Raw genomic sequence first — 13,670 nt, 5'->3', positions numbered from 1 at the left:
ATAAATAGAGAAAAAATAGCCCAATACTGACACATCCACCCCATCGACCCACATAGATGCACAGTATGTCTATCTGCTAGCTTAAGTACAGGTCCCCATCACACATTATGGTGGAACACCAGGACATGGTGAGAACAGTAGCGCAACACTGACTCCTCTGCCCCGCCCTGTTTCTCCTGGGCTTGTTGGAGCCGTGCCTAGAAACTATTGGCCTGAAAACCCTTAAAACACCCTATTAAGTTTTGCTGTTTAACAGTTAAACGCATGCCCGTAGTAGTGATTCTTCGAAAAGCCGTGTCATTTGCGCTCGTGTACTGATTATGGCTTAGGCTGTTTTTTCTACTGAACCAATAATGGACTAGACTGGTTTGACGATGCATTCTCCGCATAGTTTACAGTAGAAGCCCTGTAGTGTACACTACACACGTGGGCTGCATGCCAACACGGCACGGCTCTCACTTCTGAACCCATAAGCTGCTTTGCACGCGCGGCTAAGTGGACCACAACATCAACAACAACAAGAACAAACAAGTTGTTATCCTGCTGTGATGTTAGTCTGCTGGACTCATTCCAAGATGTGTTACTCTCTTACTACCTTGTTTTTTTCATTGTCATTATTACACAATATTCACCTTGCACACACCTTCTGCAGAAGAGGTTTTAGTTCTGACTTTAGAGTCTACACTACATAGTTTTCTTGTGCGTGTGCGTGTGTGTGAATGTGCATGTGTGTGTGTGTGTGTGTGTGTGAATGTGCGTGTGTGTGTGTGTGTTTGCTTACTTGCTTGCTTGCTTGCATGTGACCCTGATAACTGAAACCCTGTGGTCTTTGTGGGTTTGAGACAAAAGGCAGTGTGTTGTAGCTGAAGAGTTACAACTTGCGTGCGTGCGTGCGTGCGTTATTGTGTGTACATGTACATCTGCGTATGTGAGTGTATTCTCTGGTTGTAGAAGTCAGTGTTGCTGCTATGCCTTAGTCGCACAGAACAAATTTTCAGTGTGTCAGAGCCAGAGGTGCGCAACTCTGTCTGTGCATTTTTGTTTTTTATCCCCTTTTCTGTCTTCTTCAAGGCTGCTACTCTGTTCCTCAGGGGTGTGAGGATCAACTCGGATCTTAGTTGTGCTAGTGTGTGTACGTGCGTGCGTGCGTGCGTTCGTGCGGCCGTCTGTGTGTGCCTGCCTGCATATGTAGCCCAGAGTCTATATTGCTCAGTCTCAGGGGTGTGGGGATGAACTCGGATCTTAGGTTTGCGTGCGTGCATGCGTATGTGTCTGCATATGTAGCGTTATATGTAGAGTTCATATTGCTCAGTCTCCAGGCCTCTGTGCTCTTATTGTGTCTGAATGGTGTTGGGAGTCATTGTGTCGGAGGTGAGGGGCAAAGGCCGTGTTTGTGTTTGTGTGAGTTCATAATGGATGTCTAACCTTTCCCATGGTGTTCTTGCAGGCGTCGGTGCTGCTACTGTGTCTGAATGGTGTGGGCACCGTGTCGGAGGTGAGGGGAGAGGACTGTGTGGTGGCAGTGGAGGTCCAGGAGATGACTCCCCGGTCGCTAGGCAACCAGAGGCTCTCGGAACTCTTGTCCGGTGTGACTCAGGGTGAGCCAACTGCCCTCTGGGGCGCCATGGTGACGCAAGACAACCATGACTCTTACTGTACGAGTCTTAGCTGCTGAGCAAGAAATCATTTGTACATTCTTCTAGCCAGGCCCAGTTCACTTGACTCTGAGAAATAACTCTTTACTGAGCAGAAATATCATTTCTTCTACTCTATTCTCATTCTATACTCTATTCTACTCATTCCCAGGTTTTTCTGCTTTAATCAGCTATTTCTGCACCATTAATAAAGTCCACATAGTCTTGAGTGCTATTTATCATCAATATCAATCTGACAAAAATAAAGTATCTCTATAACTATTCACCTACCGCTTGTAATGATAATGGTTAATAACAAGTGGTTTTGCCCTGTACCATTTAAGATACTGATCATTAGACAGTTTATACTCTGGAGTCTGGACACCAAAAATAATTTAGGTTTCTCTCTTTGCCACTGTCTTAACAGAACTGCTTAGTTGAGCAATTATGAACACATAGTACAGCGTTGTCATTATTTATCAGTCATCTGTTCACTCACTGTGGTTGCAATCATTGGGGGCTCCTTACTTTTACGAGCGGTATTATGTTTTATGATTTACACTAATTATAGTTATATGGTTATTACCCAGCCCCAACTTAAGGAAGAAAAATCCGCACTCACAAACTGCGTCTCATTATTTATTTATATTACCACCATGTCCAAAAAGCAAACGCGTTTTGGCTATCAAGCCTTCATCAGCCCCCAGCCCTCCAATTGTGTCTTATGACTCTTATAACTCTTACAAGTCTTTCCACCCTTCACCTTCCCTTTGTGCCCCAGTCAGATAGGTGTAGGATCCCCTTCTTTCTATTTTTTTAAATGTGTTATTCCCTATAGTTTAATGTTCACTACCATCATTATATTATGATAACTTTTTCATGGTGTTGTTGTCTATATGAAAAACATTGAGCAGCCTTGTTATCTAAAATGTTCTAGTTATCTAAGATATGTTCTGTCAACTTTCCTCCATATTTTTACTTTTTGGAGCACAAAGCCTTTCATTGTTGATGAATCAAATTCATGAGTATATTTAACATTTAATATCTTGTATCTTGTGTCTTGTGAATAAAGCTTGCCTAGCCTTGGCCCCAGGTCCCTGTAATTGTATCCTCTAAACATGGCTCTAAATTAACACCAGCCAATTCTGTTTGGCTGGTAAAAAAGACCAACTTACTCACCACTTTGACCCATTAGTAAGTGTGTGGTCATGAAAAAGGTTTCAGCTTAAAACAGTTTATTTAGAGCCCTGCTTTTAAATAATCCTTTCCTTTCCTTGCCTTGCCCTGCCCCCCAGTTCCCGGCTTGACGACACCCACCAAGCCCCTGTCCCCGGCCCACCGGCCTGGCCGCACTTCCTCCTCCACGCCAGTGGTGGCGCTGCGCATGGAGATGGGTCCCTCGGCGGCGCGCCACAGCCCGCTGGCGGAGAGCGTGGGCTTCCTGGAGCTGCTGGTGCGGGGGTGCCGGGCGGAGCTGCTGGGGTCGTCCCTGGGGGGGCTGGGCCCCTTCCTGGAGGACGAGCTGGCGGCGGACGTGCAGCCCATGAGGATACGCATCCGGGACACCGTACTCACGCTAAAGGTGAGAGACAGAGGTTGCACTCCAATATGCGACCTTGCGTCCTCCACTTGGCCTTGTGGCCTCACGTTTTGCTGAGGCTCTCCGCCTCTGTGGAGAAAAAAATTAAGTCAAAGCCTAGCCAAAACAATTTTTGGGGGACTATTCTTCATTTACCATCCTGTTTGAAAATGAGAAAATTGCTTTACAATTGAGCTTTGGCAAGATATTGATGCTGTTGTAGTGATGTCATCACGACGTATTACTTCCTGGTACGAGGCTACAAGCACAAGTGGAGAGGCAAGGTCACATATTGGAACGCACCCACAGTACCCATGCATTGCAAGTACTGTACTCACACTCAAGGTGAGAGACAGCGGGCTCTACCGTAGCTCTAACGATAGGGCACTAGATTGCTATGCCGACGACCCGGGTTCAATTCCTGCCTGGGTCATTTGCCAATCCCTCCCCCACCCTCTCTCTCCCCACTCATTTGCTGTCAAGAATAAAGAGACGGCTTACCCATGCATTACAGGTACCATGCTCTCACTCAAGGTGAAAGACAGCGTACCCATGGGCATTCAGGGTCAATGAGTGCAAGGCTTTTGATTCTTATATTCCACATTATGTTTATTTGATCTTTAGAATTTCAAAATCTTATTTTTCTTAACAATCACACTGTGGGTATTTTACATGTAAGCAAATAATCCTATTTCAGTTTAATTCTTGACTTTATTCAGTTTAATGATTGACTTTTTAAAAATTGTCAATTAACTTCACAAATCCGGATAATATTTAATTGCTGTGAAAAGTCTTGGCACACGGCCGTAGATTTTTCAGAAGATGAAATGCTCCGATGAATGCTTTAATCGGATTTCTCTACAGTATGCATATGATAAGCCATGTTGTTAATCATGAGGAGGGGGTGTTATGACCAACAACTCCCAGGCCTGCTTCCATTAGTGGCAGTTAAATGTACAGATGTATTTAAAACTAGATTGCATTTCCTCACAGAAAATGCTGGAGTATGCTTGCCCGTCTTGCATTCGTTGCCCTTCATGCATGCCTTGCCCTTCATGCATGCATTGCCCTTCATGCATATGCTGCCCTTCATGCATGCCGACATACAGTTAACCATCTAGATTACGCTAACTTCCTGTTTGGTATGCAGCATATTGGCAAAACACATTTTCATTAACTGTAGCGCCCCCCAGTGGCCGTTTTGCACCAAATTTGGTAGGTACCCCCTGGGTGTACTGGAGATTATGTGTAAGAAATTTTGTTAAGATCTGTTAAGGCGTTGCTGAGATATGAGCTAACTTCCTGTTTGGACGCTGTGTTTGTCTTTGTTGTCAAATTAGATTGCATGCTGTGCGCCGATGCTTTCAGCTATTGCTCTGTAAATTTCAGCATAGGGGCAGAATAGTCCAATGGACGAGCAGAAAAAAATTGTGGGTGGAGTATCATTTTTATTGATTTTTTAGTATGTCAAAATGGCGGGAAATTCATGATGGAAAATATGACATCATAGTATGCGTTGGATTTGGCTTGACCCAAGGACTTCAGCGATACCAATCGTTTGATGAATTGAGGTCAATACGGGCTAATATTGTCAAAAACACACTTTTGCTTATTGTAGTGCCCCCTAGTGACGTATTAAGACGAAAATTATTATCCTCCCTCTGGAGATAGTCTTGATTATGTATATAACGTTGGGTTCTGATACAAGTAGCCGTTGCCGAGATATGAGTTCACTTCCTGTTTGGCGTCTTCGCCGCCAACTTTGATTGGCTCCTGTTTGAAGACGGTTTGATCAATCGTTCCAGGAGTTTTAGGGTAGATGTATCTCAGTCCGAAGATGCCCTCATAGAATTTTCACGACAATCGGTCAAAAATTGTGGGCAGGGCGTCATTTTTAGTGATTTTCACAAAATTCAAAATGGCGGAAAAACTTTCCAGGCGGAAAATGACGTCATAGGGTGCAATGGATTCGGCTTGGTCCAAGGATTCCAGGGATACCAAGTTTTCGAAATTCTGACCAATGGTTCAAAAGTTACAGCATGTTACAATTTCAAACTTTGACCTGCTGGTGGCGCTACAGAGCTTGAGGTACCCCTGTGAAAAATACAAAACCTGGTCGTCTTATCGAGCCGAACGTTTCGGTCTTTGAACGGATTTTCTATCTTGAGCGGTTCTTCAAAACGAATGGTTCGTAGACGGAAGATGAAAATTAAGAATAAAAAGAAACGGGAAACGGGGGAATAACAACAGTATGCTTGCCGCTGGCAAGCATACTAATGATACAGATATACACCGCGTTCCACATTATTACGCAAATGACATTTTTTGCCGTTTTCCCAAATAATCAATAGAAATGACAGTCGTCATATTTTTCAAGTCATCAGCCATTAGAGTACAATTTTAAACGTTTTTGAATGAACCTTCCAATGACATCGGTATTTTTTAAAATAATAAAAAACTTAAAATGCCCAAAATGCTCTGTTCCAATTAATTACGCAAAACAGTTTTGTAGTGTTGTAATCCAAATTTCTTTCTTTTTTTCCCATTTACATCAAAACAGTTGGCATTTGGTACCTTCAATACATTTCAATGTTCAAAACTTTGCTATAAGCTGTAACTGGAATGCTGCATTTAATATTGAAGTGATGGAATTGCATGGTAGTTATGGAAGCCCAGATATCCTTGCTGCTTTGATCTCAGCTGTTTTTGTTTGTTTGGTCGGGTGACCCACACTTCACTCTTCAATATACCCGTAGATTTCCATGCCACGTTTAGTGCTTTGGAGATGATGACATTCTAACACACCAGACATAACATCCATTCATTTTCAATGGGGTTTTATGTCTGGTGAGTTAAAATGTCGATACCACCAAAGCACCTAAACGTGGCATGGAAATCTATGGGTATATTGAAGAGTGAAGTGTGGGTCACCAGACCAAACAAACAAAAACAGTTGAGAGCAAAGCATCAAGGATATCTGGGCTTCCATAACTCCCATGCAATGCCCTGCCATTGACTTCAATGTTAAAGGCAGCATTCCAGTTACTAAGACAAAGAGGTTATCATCAAGTATTGAACATTGAAATGTAATTTAGAAGGTACAAAAATCCAACTGTGTTGATGTAAATGGGAAACAAAGAAAGAAATTTGGATTACAACACTACAAAACTACTTTGCGTAATAATGTGGAACAGAGCATTTTAAGTTTTTTATTACTTAAAAAATACCGTTATCATTGGAAGGTTCATTCAAAAACGTTTTAATTGTACTCTAATGGCGGATGACTTGAAAATTATGACGACTGTCATTTGCATTGATTATTTGGGGAAACAGCGAAAAATGTCAGTTGCATAATAATGTGGAACGTGGTGTAGTTACAGGTGTTTTTAACCTGATGACTTGTATACGTTGTTTGACCTTTTGTGCCTGGAGCGACATATACGCTGCAATCAGGCTCTTGAGATTTTAGCTTTTTTACTAAAAATGTCGATATGTTACAGCTCAATGAACACATTCTAATGCAAGATAAGGGTCCTAGCCTAAGACTCTTAGGGTTTAAATGCAATCATGTTTCATGTTTTTATGTGCATCAGAGGCTGAGATATTTAAGTTTTTATAGGCTAAGGGAGGCAACTATCCCAACAAGGGCTTAGGCATTCAGGAGGCGTTTTTTGCAGGTGCTTTAGGCATCAATGGGTTACAGATATAGTTACAGGGCCTTTTAAAAGAGAAAAGCACTTTCTCAGCAGCACTGTAATCAGAATTCCAGTGGTGTGTTCCAATGATAGGTCCATGATGTGTCTCACAGAGAATATTTAGAGAATGTTCCAGAGAGTGTTGATTTATGTGTATTTATGAAAGTTACTTGACACCTTAATTTCCCCCCGGGATCAATAAAGCTACTCTACTCTACTCTACTCTACTCTACTCTACTCTACTCTACTCTACTCTACTCTACTCTACTCTACTCATTTGTCACTAAAAAAAGAGAGTGTTGTGCATTTCACTTTACTTGGTGGCTATTGGGAACCATTTTTTCTGTTTCTGGACACTGGTTTTCTATGTGAACATATTGACCAGTCACAACCCATACCTGCATGGATTTCTGTCATAACATGGATCTTTTTCTATCCCTTTTTGCCTGTCCACTTCTTTCAGGACAACGGGCCGCGTGTCTATCCCACGGCCCCCCAGCCCATCCCCGTAGTCTTCAGCCTGGATGGAGTGGTGCTGGAGCGCTCAGACGACGGAGTCTTCACTCTCAGACGTGAGTGGAGTTTGTCCAGACAAAACATATGTGTGTATATATATATATATATATATATATATATAGATTTTTTAAGATAATTTTATTTACATAGGACAGAACTGTAGCACTCTCTAACTCGCTAGCTTTCGAGAGCTGACAGGAAGCAAGTGGGATACAGACATGAGGGTAGGGTTGGGTAATGACCCCGGCTGGACTCATATCTGGGTCCCCATAAGCAACCTGTACATGGTGTCTTAGTACAATGCGCCACAGCACGCATGAATTAAAAAAACAGATTTTAAATATTTTATGAAATCTTCTTTAATTTCACCATGTTATTTCACCTCAAAATCACCTGTATCTAGGATAGAAAATAGTTTTTAGAAAATAGAGTTTTGAAATACAGGATTTACTGTGTAGGGTACCATTTTATGTAGGTGACAGGTCACACCCATAATGTGAAACTTGCCATGTGTACATAATTCTTAGGATTATAATATTATAATACTCATACACAGAATGGGACTTTTGTGTTCATAATTAGCACTGGAGTGGAAAAACACTGCGTTGCCCTATTTCTTTAACTCAGCAACTTTGACTCTATTCTACTATGTGATCTGGCTTCTTTACGTGCTACACAGGATACATTTTGATATGCATATTCATACACATCCATCATTTGAAATTGCCCATAGGTACTATACTGTATGTTGTCATGGGTACTGTACTTGGACAGTATGTAGGCTACTGGACAGGGCTCTAAATTAACACCCGCAAACCGGCCAAATGTTGGTGAAATTTCAGTTTGGCTGGTAGAAAAGACCTACTTACTAGCCACTTTGACCTATTAGTGTGTTTGGCTAGCAGTGTTAATTTCGTCAGCTTTTTAAAATGTAGTCCTAGTGTTAGTCACAATGACGAAAATCAATTTTAGTCTTAGTCAAATTTAGTCATTGCCTTCACAATTTAGTCTTAGTCTTCGTCTAAATGACGAAAATTAATTTTAGTCTTAGTCAAATTTTCGTCATTTTAGTCATTTTAGTCAACATTTCACATTTTCGTCATTTTAGTCAAATTATTACACAAATTATTACTAGATAGCCTAGTGCAGCAAATATTCACATTGTTACTAGCTTATTTTCCAGCAAAACCCAAATCAGTCCTGTAAAAGTAATTTCAACAGCATAGAGCAAAGGAGCATTAGACACACACTTCCAGGTGCAGGTTGCGCTCTCTCTCTCTCTCTCTCTCTCTCTCTCTCTCTCTCTCTCTCTCTCTCGCATTAGAAGCTGCTGCATATTATTTGCTTTTGAATTTGATCACGTAGCCTAAAAGCTCTTCATCACCTGACCGCGTGACTCATAGCCTGCAGATTGCAGGCAGTGGGAAGACCAGACATCCCAATGAAGTCCAAGAAGTTTCTCTGATATTTGATAGTGGCTCCCCGATGGCCGTGAGTAGATAAAATATTCCTGATTTTAGACTATGCAAGTTCGCGTTATTTCGATTGGCAATGCGGGACAGAGAAAGATAATGGCTCGTGCGTCATTCCTGGAATACTTCAAATAGATTACGCGCACTTCGTAGGGCGCCCTGCAAAAGTCTTGGGGAAAAAGTAGGCAGTTGTACTATGCAGACTGGGCGACAGAAAGGACATTGACAAACAATGGTTGAACACTAATGCTGTTTTGTTTGTCGGGATGTCGAGGGTCGATAAGCATCTCCAAGTTTAAGCAATGAGTTTTTAGAACTTGGGATGTCTGGGAGACGCTATTGTAATACGCATCGCATGGAAGGGATGTCTACTGCCTTGGGTCTTTTAGCGTTGCCCTCGACGGGAACAAGTTTCAATTCTCCACCCTTTAAACCCTGATCGCCCACACATTGATTCTTATCAAAACTACAGTAGCCGTGCCTCTGTTTAGACTACTTAAACAACTTTTCCCCTGTAGCGCGCATCCCTTAAACGTCTCCCGGTGTCTGATCTAAATAAATGCATGAATCCGATCTTCATGATTTGCTTGCAAACTGCCTATTCATACGGTTAAACAACCAATATACCAAACATTACAAAAGAACAGACAACGGACGTAGGCGTATGCATAAGTGGAATGGAGAAGAGAGGAAGCTCGAGGAGGTTTAAAATGACAGCATCAGAGGAAGATTGGCGCGAGTGACGGTAGCACTATTATCATGACTGCACAAACACACACGTCTTCGTTATGGACAAAAGGGTATAAAGGAAACAATTACAAATTATTTTAATTAATTTACAATTTATTTACAATTAAATGTTTAATGTCCATTCGTCCATGGCTTGTAAATTTCGTCTTGTCTTAGTCTCCTTAACGAAAATCTATTTTTATTTTCGTCATATTTTTATGTTCTGGAAGCAATTTTTGTGCGTCATCGTCTCGTCATCGTCACGGGAAAAAGGGGCGTTGACGAAATATTTTCGTCATCGTCCTGGTTGACGAAATTAACACTGTTGGCTAGTAAAATTTTCTTCTTGGAGCAGGCGTCACTCTTAATTATTTCAGTCTCTGAGGGTGCTGGCCCAAATTTCAAATTCAATGTTTCAAGAAGGAGGCCGCACCTTGCATAGTAGTGTTTTTTTATTGCACAGACGCGTTTCGGCGTGTGCCTTCTTCAGTGTACACGCCGAAACGCGTCTGTGCAATAAAAAAACACTGCTATGCAAGGTGCGGCCTCCTTCTTGAAACATTGGCTAGTACAATTAGCATACTAATCATTTTTGCTGGTGATGGAAAAAAGTTAATTTAGAGGTCTGGTACTGGATATATTTTCAATTGTAGCAGCGTTGACCTTTTTTTGTTTTGCTTTTACACAGTTATAATGTAGACTGGAAATTGTAAGAGAGAGACAGGAAATGAGTGGGGGGAGAGAGAAGGGGGAAGGATCTGGAAATGACCTCGGGTCGATCTCATACCCGGGACCTGTACGGGACCCTGGACGGCACCTTAGCCCACTGAGCTGTGGCACCCCCAGTAGCTTCATGACTCTTGTCCACTAGTCTGCCTGAAGTGATCTGGTCCCTCCATGTGTTTTCTCTGGGTTTTTTCAGCGGGTGATAAGCAGTCTGATGAGGAGAGGGCAGCAGCTACCTCTGTAGTGTGCAGTGTGGAGAACAGAGAACAGAGCTGCGGAGGGGCCTCACATAGTGACAAGGTACCATCGCCACACACGCACGCACGCACGCACGCACGCACGCACGCACGCACGCACGCACGCACGCACGCACGCACGCACGCATGCAGAGAGCTGTGGAGGGGCCTCACATAGTGACAAGGTACCATCGCCACACACACACACACACACACACACACACACACACACACACACACACACACACACACACACACACACACACACACACACACACACACACACACACACACACACACACAGACACACACAGAGAGAGCTGTGCAGGGGCCTCACATAGTGACAAGGTGCCATCGCAACACACACACACACGCACACACACACACACACACACACACACACACACACACACACACACACACACACACACACACACACACACACACACACACACACACACACACACACACACACACACACACACACACACACACACACACAGCTGTGGAGGGGCCTCACATAGTGACAAGGTACCATCGCACCAGAACTCATTGACACACTGGACACAGAAAACACACACACGCACACACATAGGCACACACACACGCACACACACGCACACACGAAAAGGAAGGTCTGTGGATGTTGACAGCTCTTTGAGTGAGCACACTTCACAGCTGACTGAGAGGAGTCTGGAGTTATTCATCATGACTGTGTGACTGGACTGCCTCACTCCGCACCTCTGTGGAGTCTACTAGACAGCCATATAGAGTAAAGTGAAAGTGAAAGCCCAACTGTTAAACTCCGACTCCCGTTGTCATTGTGACACAGTACTCCACAGAATACAAGTGAACACGGCACACTGCACACAACGAAATTGCATTTATGCCTCACCCGTGCAAGGGGACAGGCCCCAATGACGCCCCAAAGGAGCAGTGCGAAGGAACGATACCATGCTCTGGGTACCTCAGTCATGGAGGAGGATGGGGGAGAGCACTGGTTAATTACTCCCCCCACCAACTTGGCGGGTCGGGAGTCGAACCAGCAACCTTGGGGCCACAAGTCTGATGCCCTAATCGCTTACCACTTAGAGAGAGGCTTAAAGATTGGGGAAAAAAAGAAAAAAAGCACATTCATTTTACAAGGAGAGTAGACCCGTTGAGATTAAAAATCTCCTTTACCAGGGCATCCTGGCCAAGTGGCAGCACAAGTTACAAAATTGAAATTTTAATTTCAAAAACAAATTAAAAATTGCATATAGACATACAGACAGTGAGCCACAGAGGCTGTTGAGGGGGAAAATTGTGCACATCCCAGGCAAAAAGGCTGACTGAAATTTTGGTGTGAGGAGTCCGCACACTTAAAATCCTTGGATTACGTTTTGACCATTGTCTCAAGTCAAGTCAAGTCAGCTTTTATTGTCAGTTACTTCATATGCACAGGTCATACAAGGAAATTGAAATTACGTTTCTCTCTCTATACCATGAAGGACATAGACATTCACAGGACTGACATTTACAGACTGACATCAAAGTGCAAGACAGGACAAGTAACACTGATGGACCAATAACAGTAAAGTGATGAAGTAATAAAAATACTGAGCAATACTTCTCTTCATCCGATTCTCTACGTCAGAGACACAGAGCCACCGAGACATACAGCCACAGAGACAGACAGAAAGACAGACAGAACAACAGCCTTATAGACTGAAAGGCAGGCAGAGAAAGACAGCCACCGACAGTCACAATCAGACAGAGAGCCAGACAGACGGACAAACTGGCTGAGAGCCACACAGACAGACACACTGAAAGACAGACAGATAGACAGGCAAGCCAGCCATACAAACTTGTTAGGTTAGGGTTAGGTTACTTCATGAGTCTCCACCAAGGAGAAATTTGTCTCAGAGACAGGGGGGTTGCAACAGTACATAAACACAAAGAAGGACAACATCAACAAACGCATAAAAGTACTGGGAAATAAGAAAATACAAGGATAGACAAGACAAAGGCTCAGAAACATTGGATGCCCCACTAACCCTGCCCCATCCAGTCCATACTGTCCCTGCCTCAGCATTTCCACACCATTGCACATTCCCCTTCAACACTACCCATCCCACCCCCACCCACCACCGCCAACCAAGCAACAGTAGACTGACAGGGCTGTCAGACAGCCAGAGGGACATGTATATACAGAACAACATAAACAAACACGCAAGATTCAATAGATTCAAGAGTTTATTGTCATTGTCAAAAAAGGCAACAAAATTGTGTTTGGGGTACAATACTAAGTAGCAGCAGCTTTTCAAGTAAAGTGAATAAGAGAAAAAGTGACACCAGTGATTGACCCCCCCAGCCACAGGCTCCTCTGGTATTGATTGATTTAGACCGAACTAATTGACCTGTCGGGACTTATTCTGACCACTGAGTCAATGCTGATGGACATGCCACCAACTCTTCATTGACTGGACCGGACCTGGGGCACCCTTAAGCACTCCTTAGACACACTTAGTTACGCATGTGTGAGATCTTCACACTATGACACTACATGTTTGCTTATTCAACCAGTATCTTTATTGCTTGTGTTAAATAGATAACCTTGTTTCCTTGTATAGTGTCTCCACACTTCAGTAGAAATAGACAGAGTAACTAGCCTCATTCATAAAACTCTCTCTACTCCTGAATTGTAGTCTTTAGCTATCGATCAGCTCAGTATTGAACTGTGGATCTTCTCCAGCTTGATGAGATAAAATCCATTTTTGTAGTAAAGCATGCTCACCTCCTCCTCCATCCAGCAGCAGGAGATGGGCTCTGTTGTGTCTGTAAGATGTAATGATAATCACTCATTCATAAATGTCCTGTCTGAATTTTAGTCATTAGATATCGATTAGTTCAATCAATGTTTTTTTCATACCACGCCAAAATCAATTTGCATACTACTTAGGCATTGTTTATTGCCTCCTGTGCGCAGTAGTAGTAGTAGGGATTCTGTTCTGCAGCTAATGCAACAGTAGATGGGCCAGGCAGTTTGAGATGCAATGCTAATTTCTTCTTCGTAAAACTCTCGCCTGAATTCCATGCTCTAT

General features: G+C 43.0%; 1 protein-coding gene across 2 annotated transcripts in view; it reads left to right on the top strand.

Moving 5' to 3' along the window:
• The window catches only part of bltp3a (bridge-like lipid transfer protein family member 3A), a 76,968-nt gene that overhangs the window by 59,654 nt on the left and 3,644 nt on the right, over positions 1 to 13,670 (top strand). For both annotated transcript variants that reach the window (XM_063208648.1, XM_063208649.1), the window contains 4 exons: positions 1,448 to 1,598; positions 2,930 to 3,216; positions 7,372 to 7,480; positions 10,548 to 10,651. In XM_063208648.1, coding sequence (XP_063064718.1) covers positions 1,448 to 1,598; positions 2,930 to 3,216; positions 7,372 to 7,480; positions 10,548 to 10,651 — 651 coding nt within the window. The remainder of the gene's footprint in view (positions 1 to 1,447; positions 1,599 to 2,929; positions 3,217 to 7,371; positions 7,481 to 10,547; positions 10,652 to 13,670) is intronic.

The sequence above is a fragment of the Engraulis encrasicolus genome, chromosome 10, assembly GCF_034702125.1.
Source record: "Engraulis encrasicolus isolate BLACKSEA-1 chromosome 10, IST_EnEncr_1.0, whole genome shotgun sequence".
Classification (NCBI taxonomy): domain Eukaryota; kingdom Metazoa; phylum Chordata; class Actinopteri; order Clupeiformes; family Engraulidae; genus Engraulis; species Engraulis encrasicolus.
The sequence above is the reverse complement of the archived record's forward strand: the minus strand, read 5'-3'. Positions and strand labels throughout refer to the sequence as shown.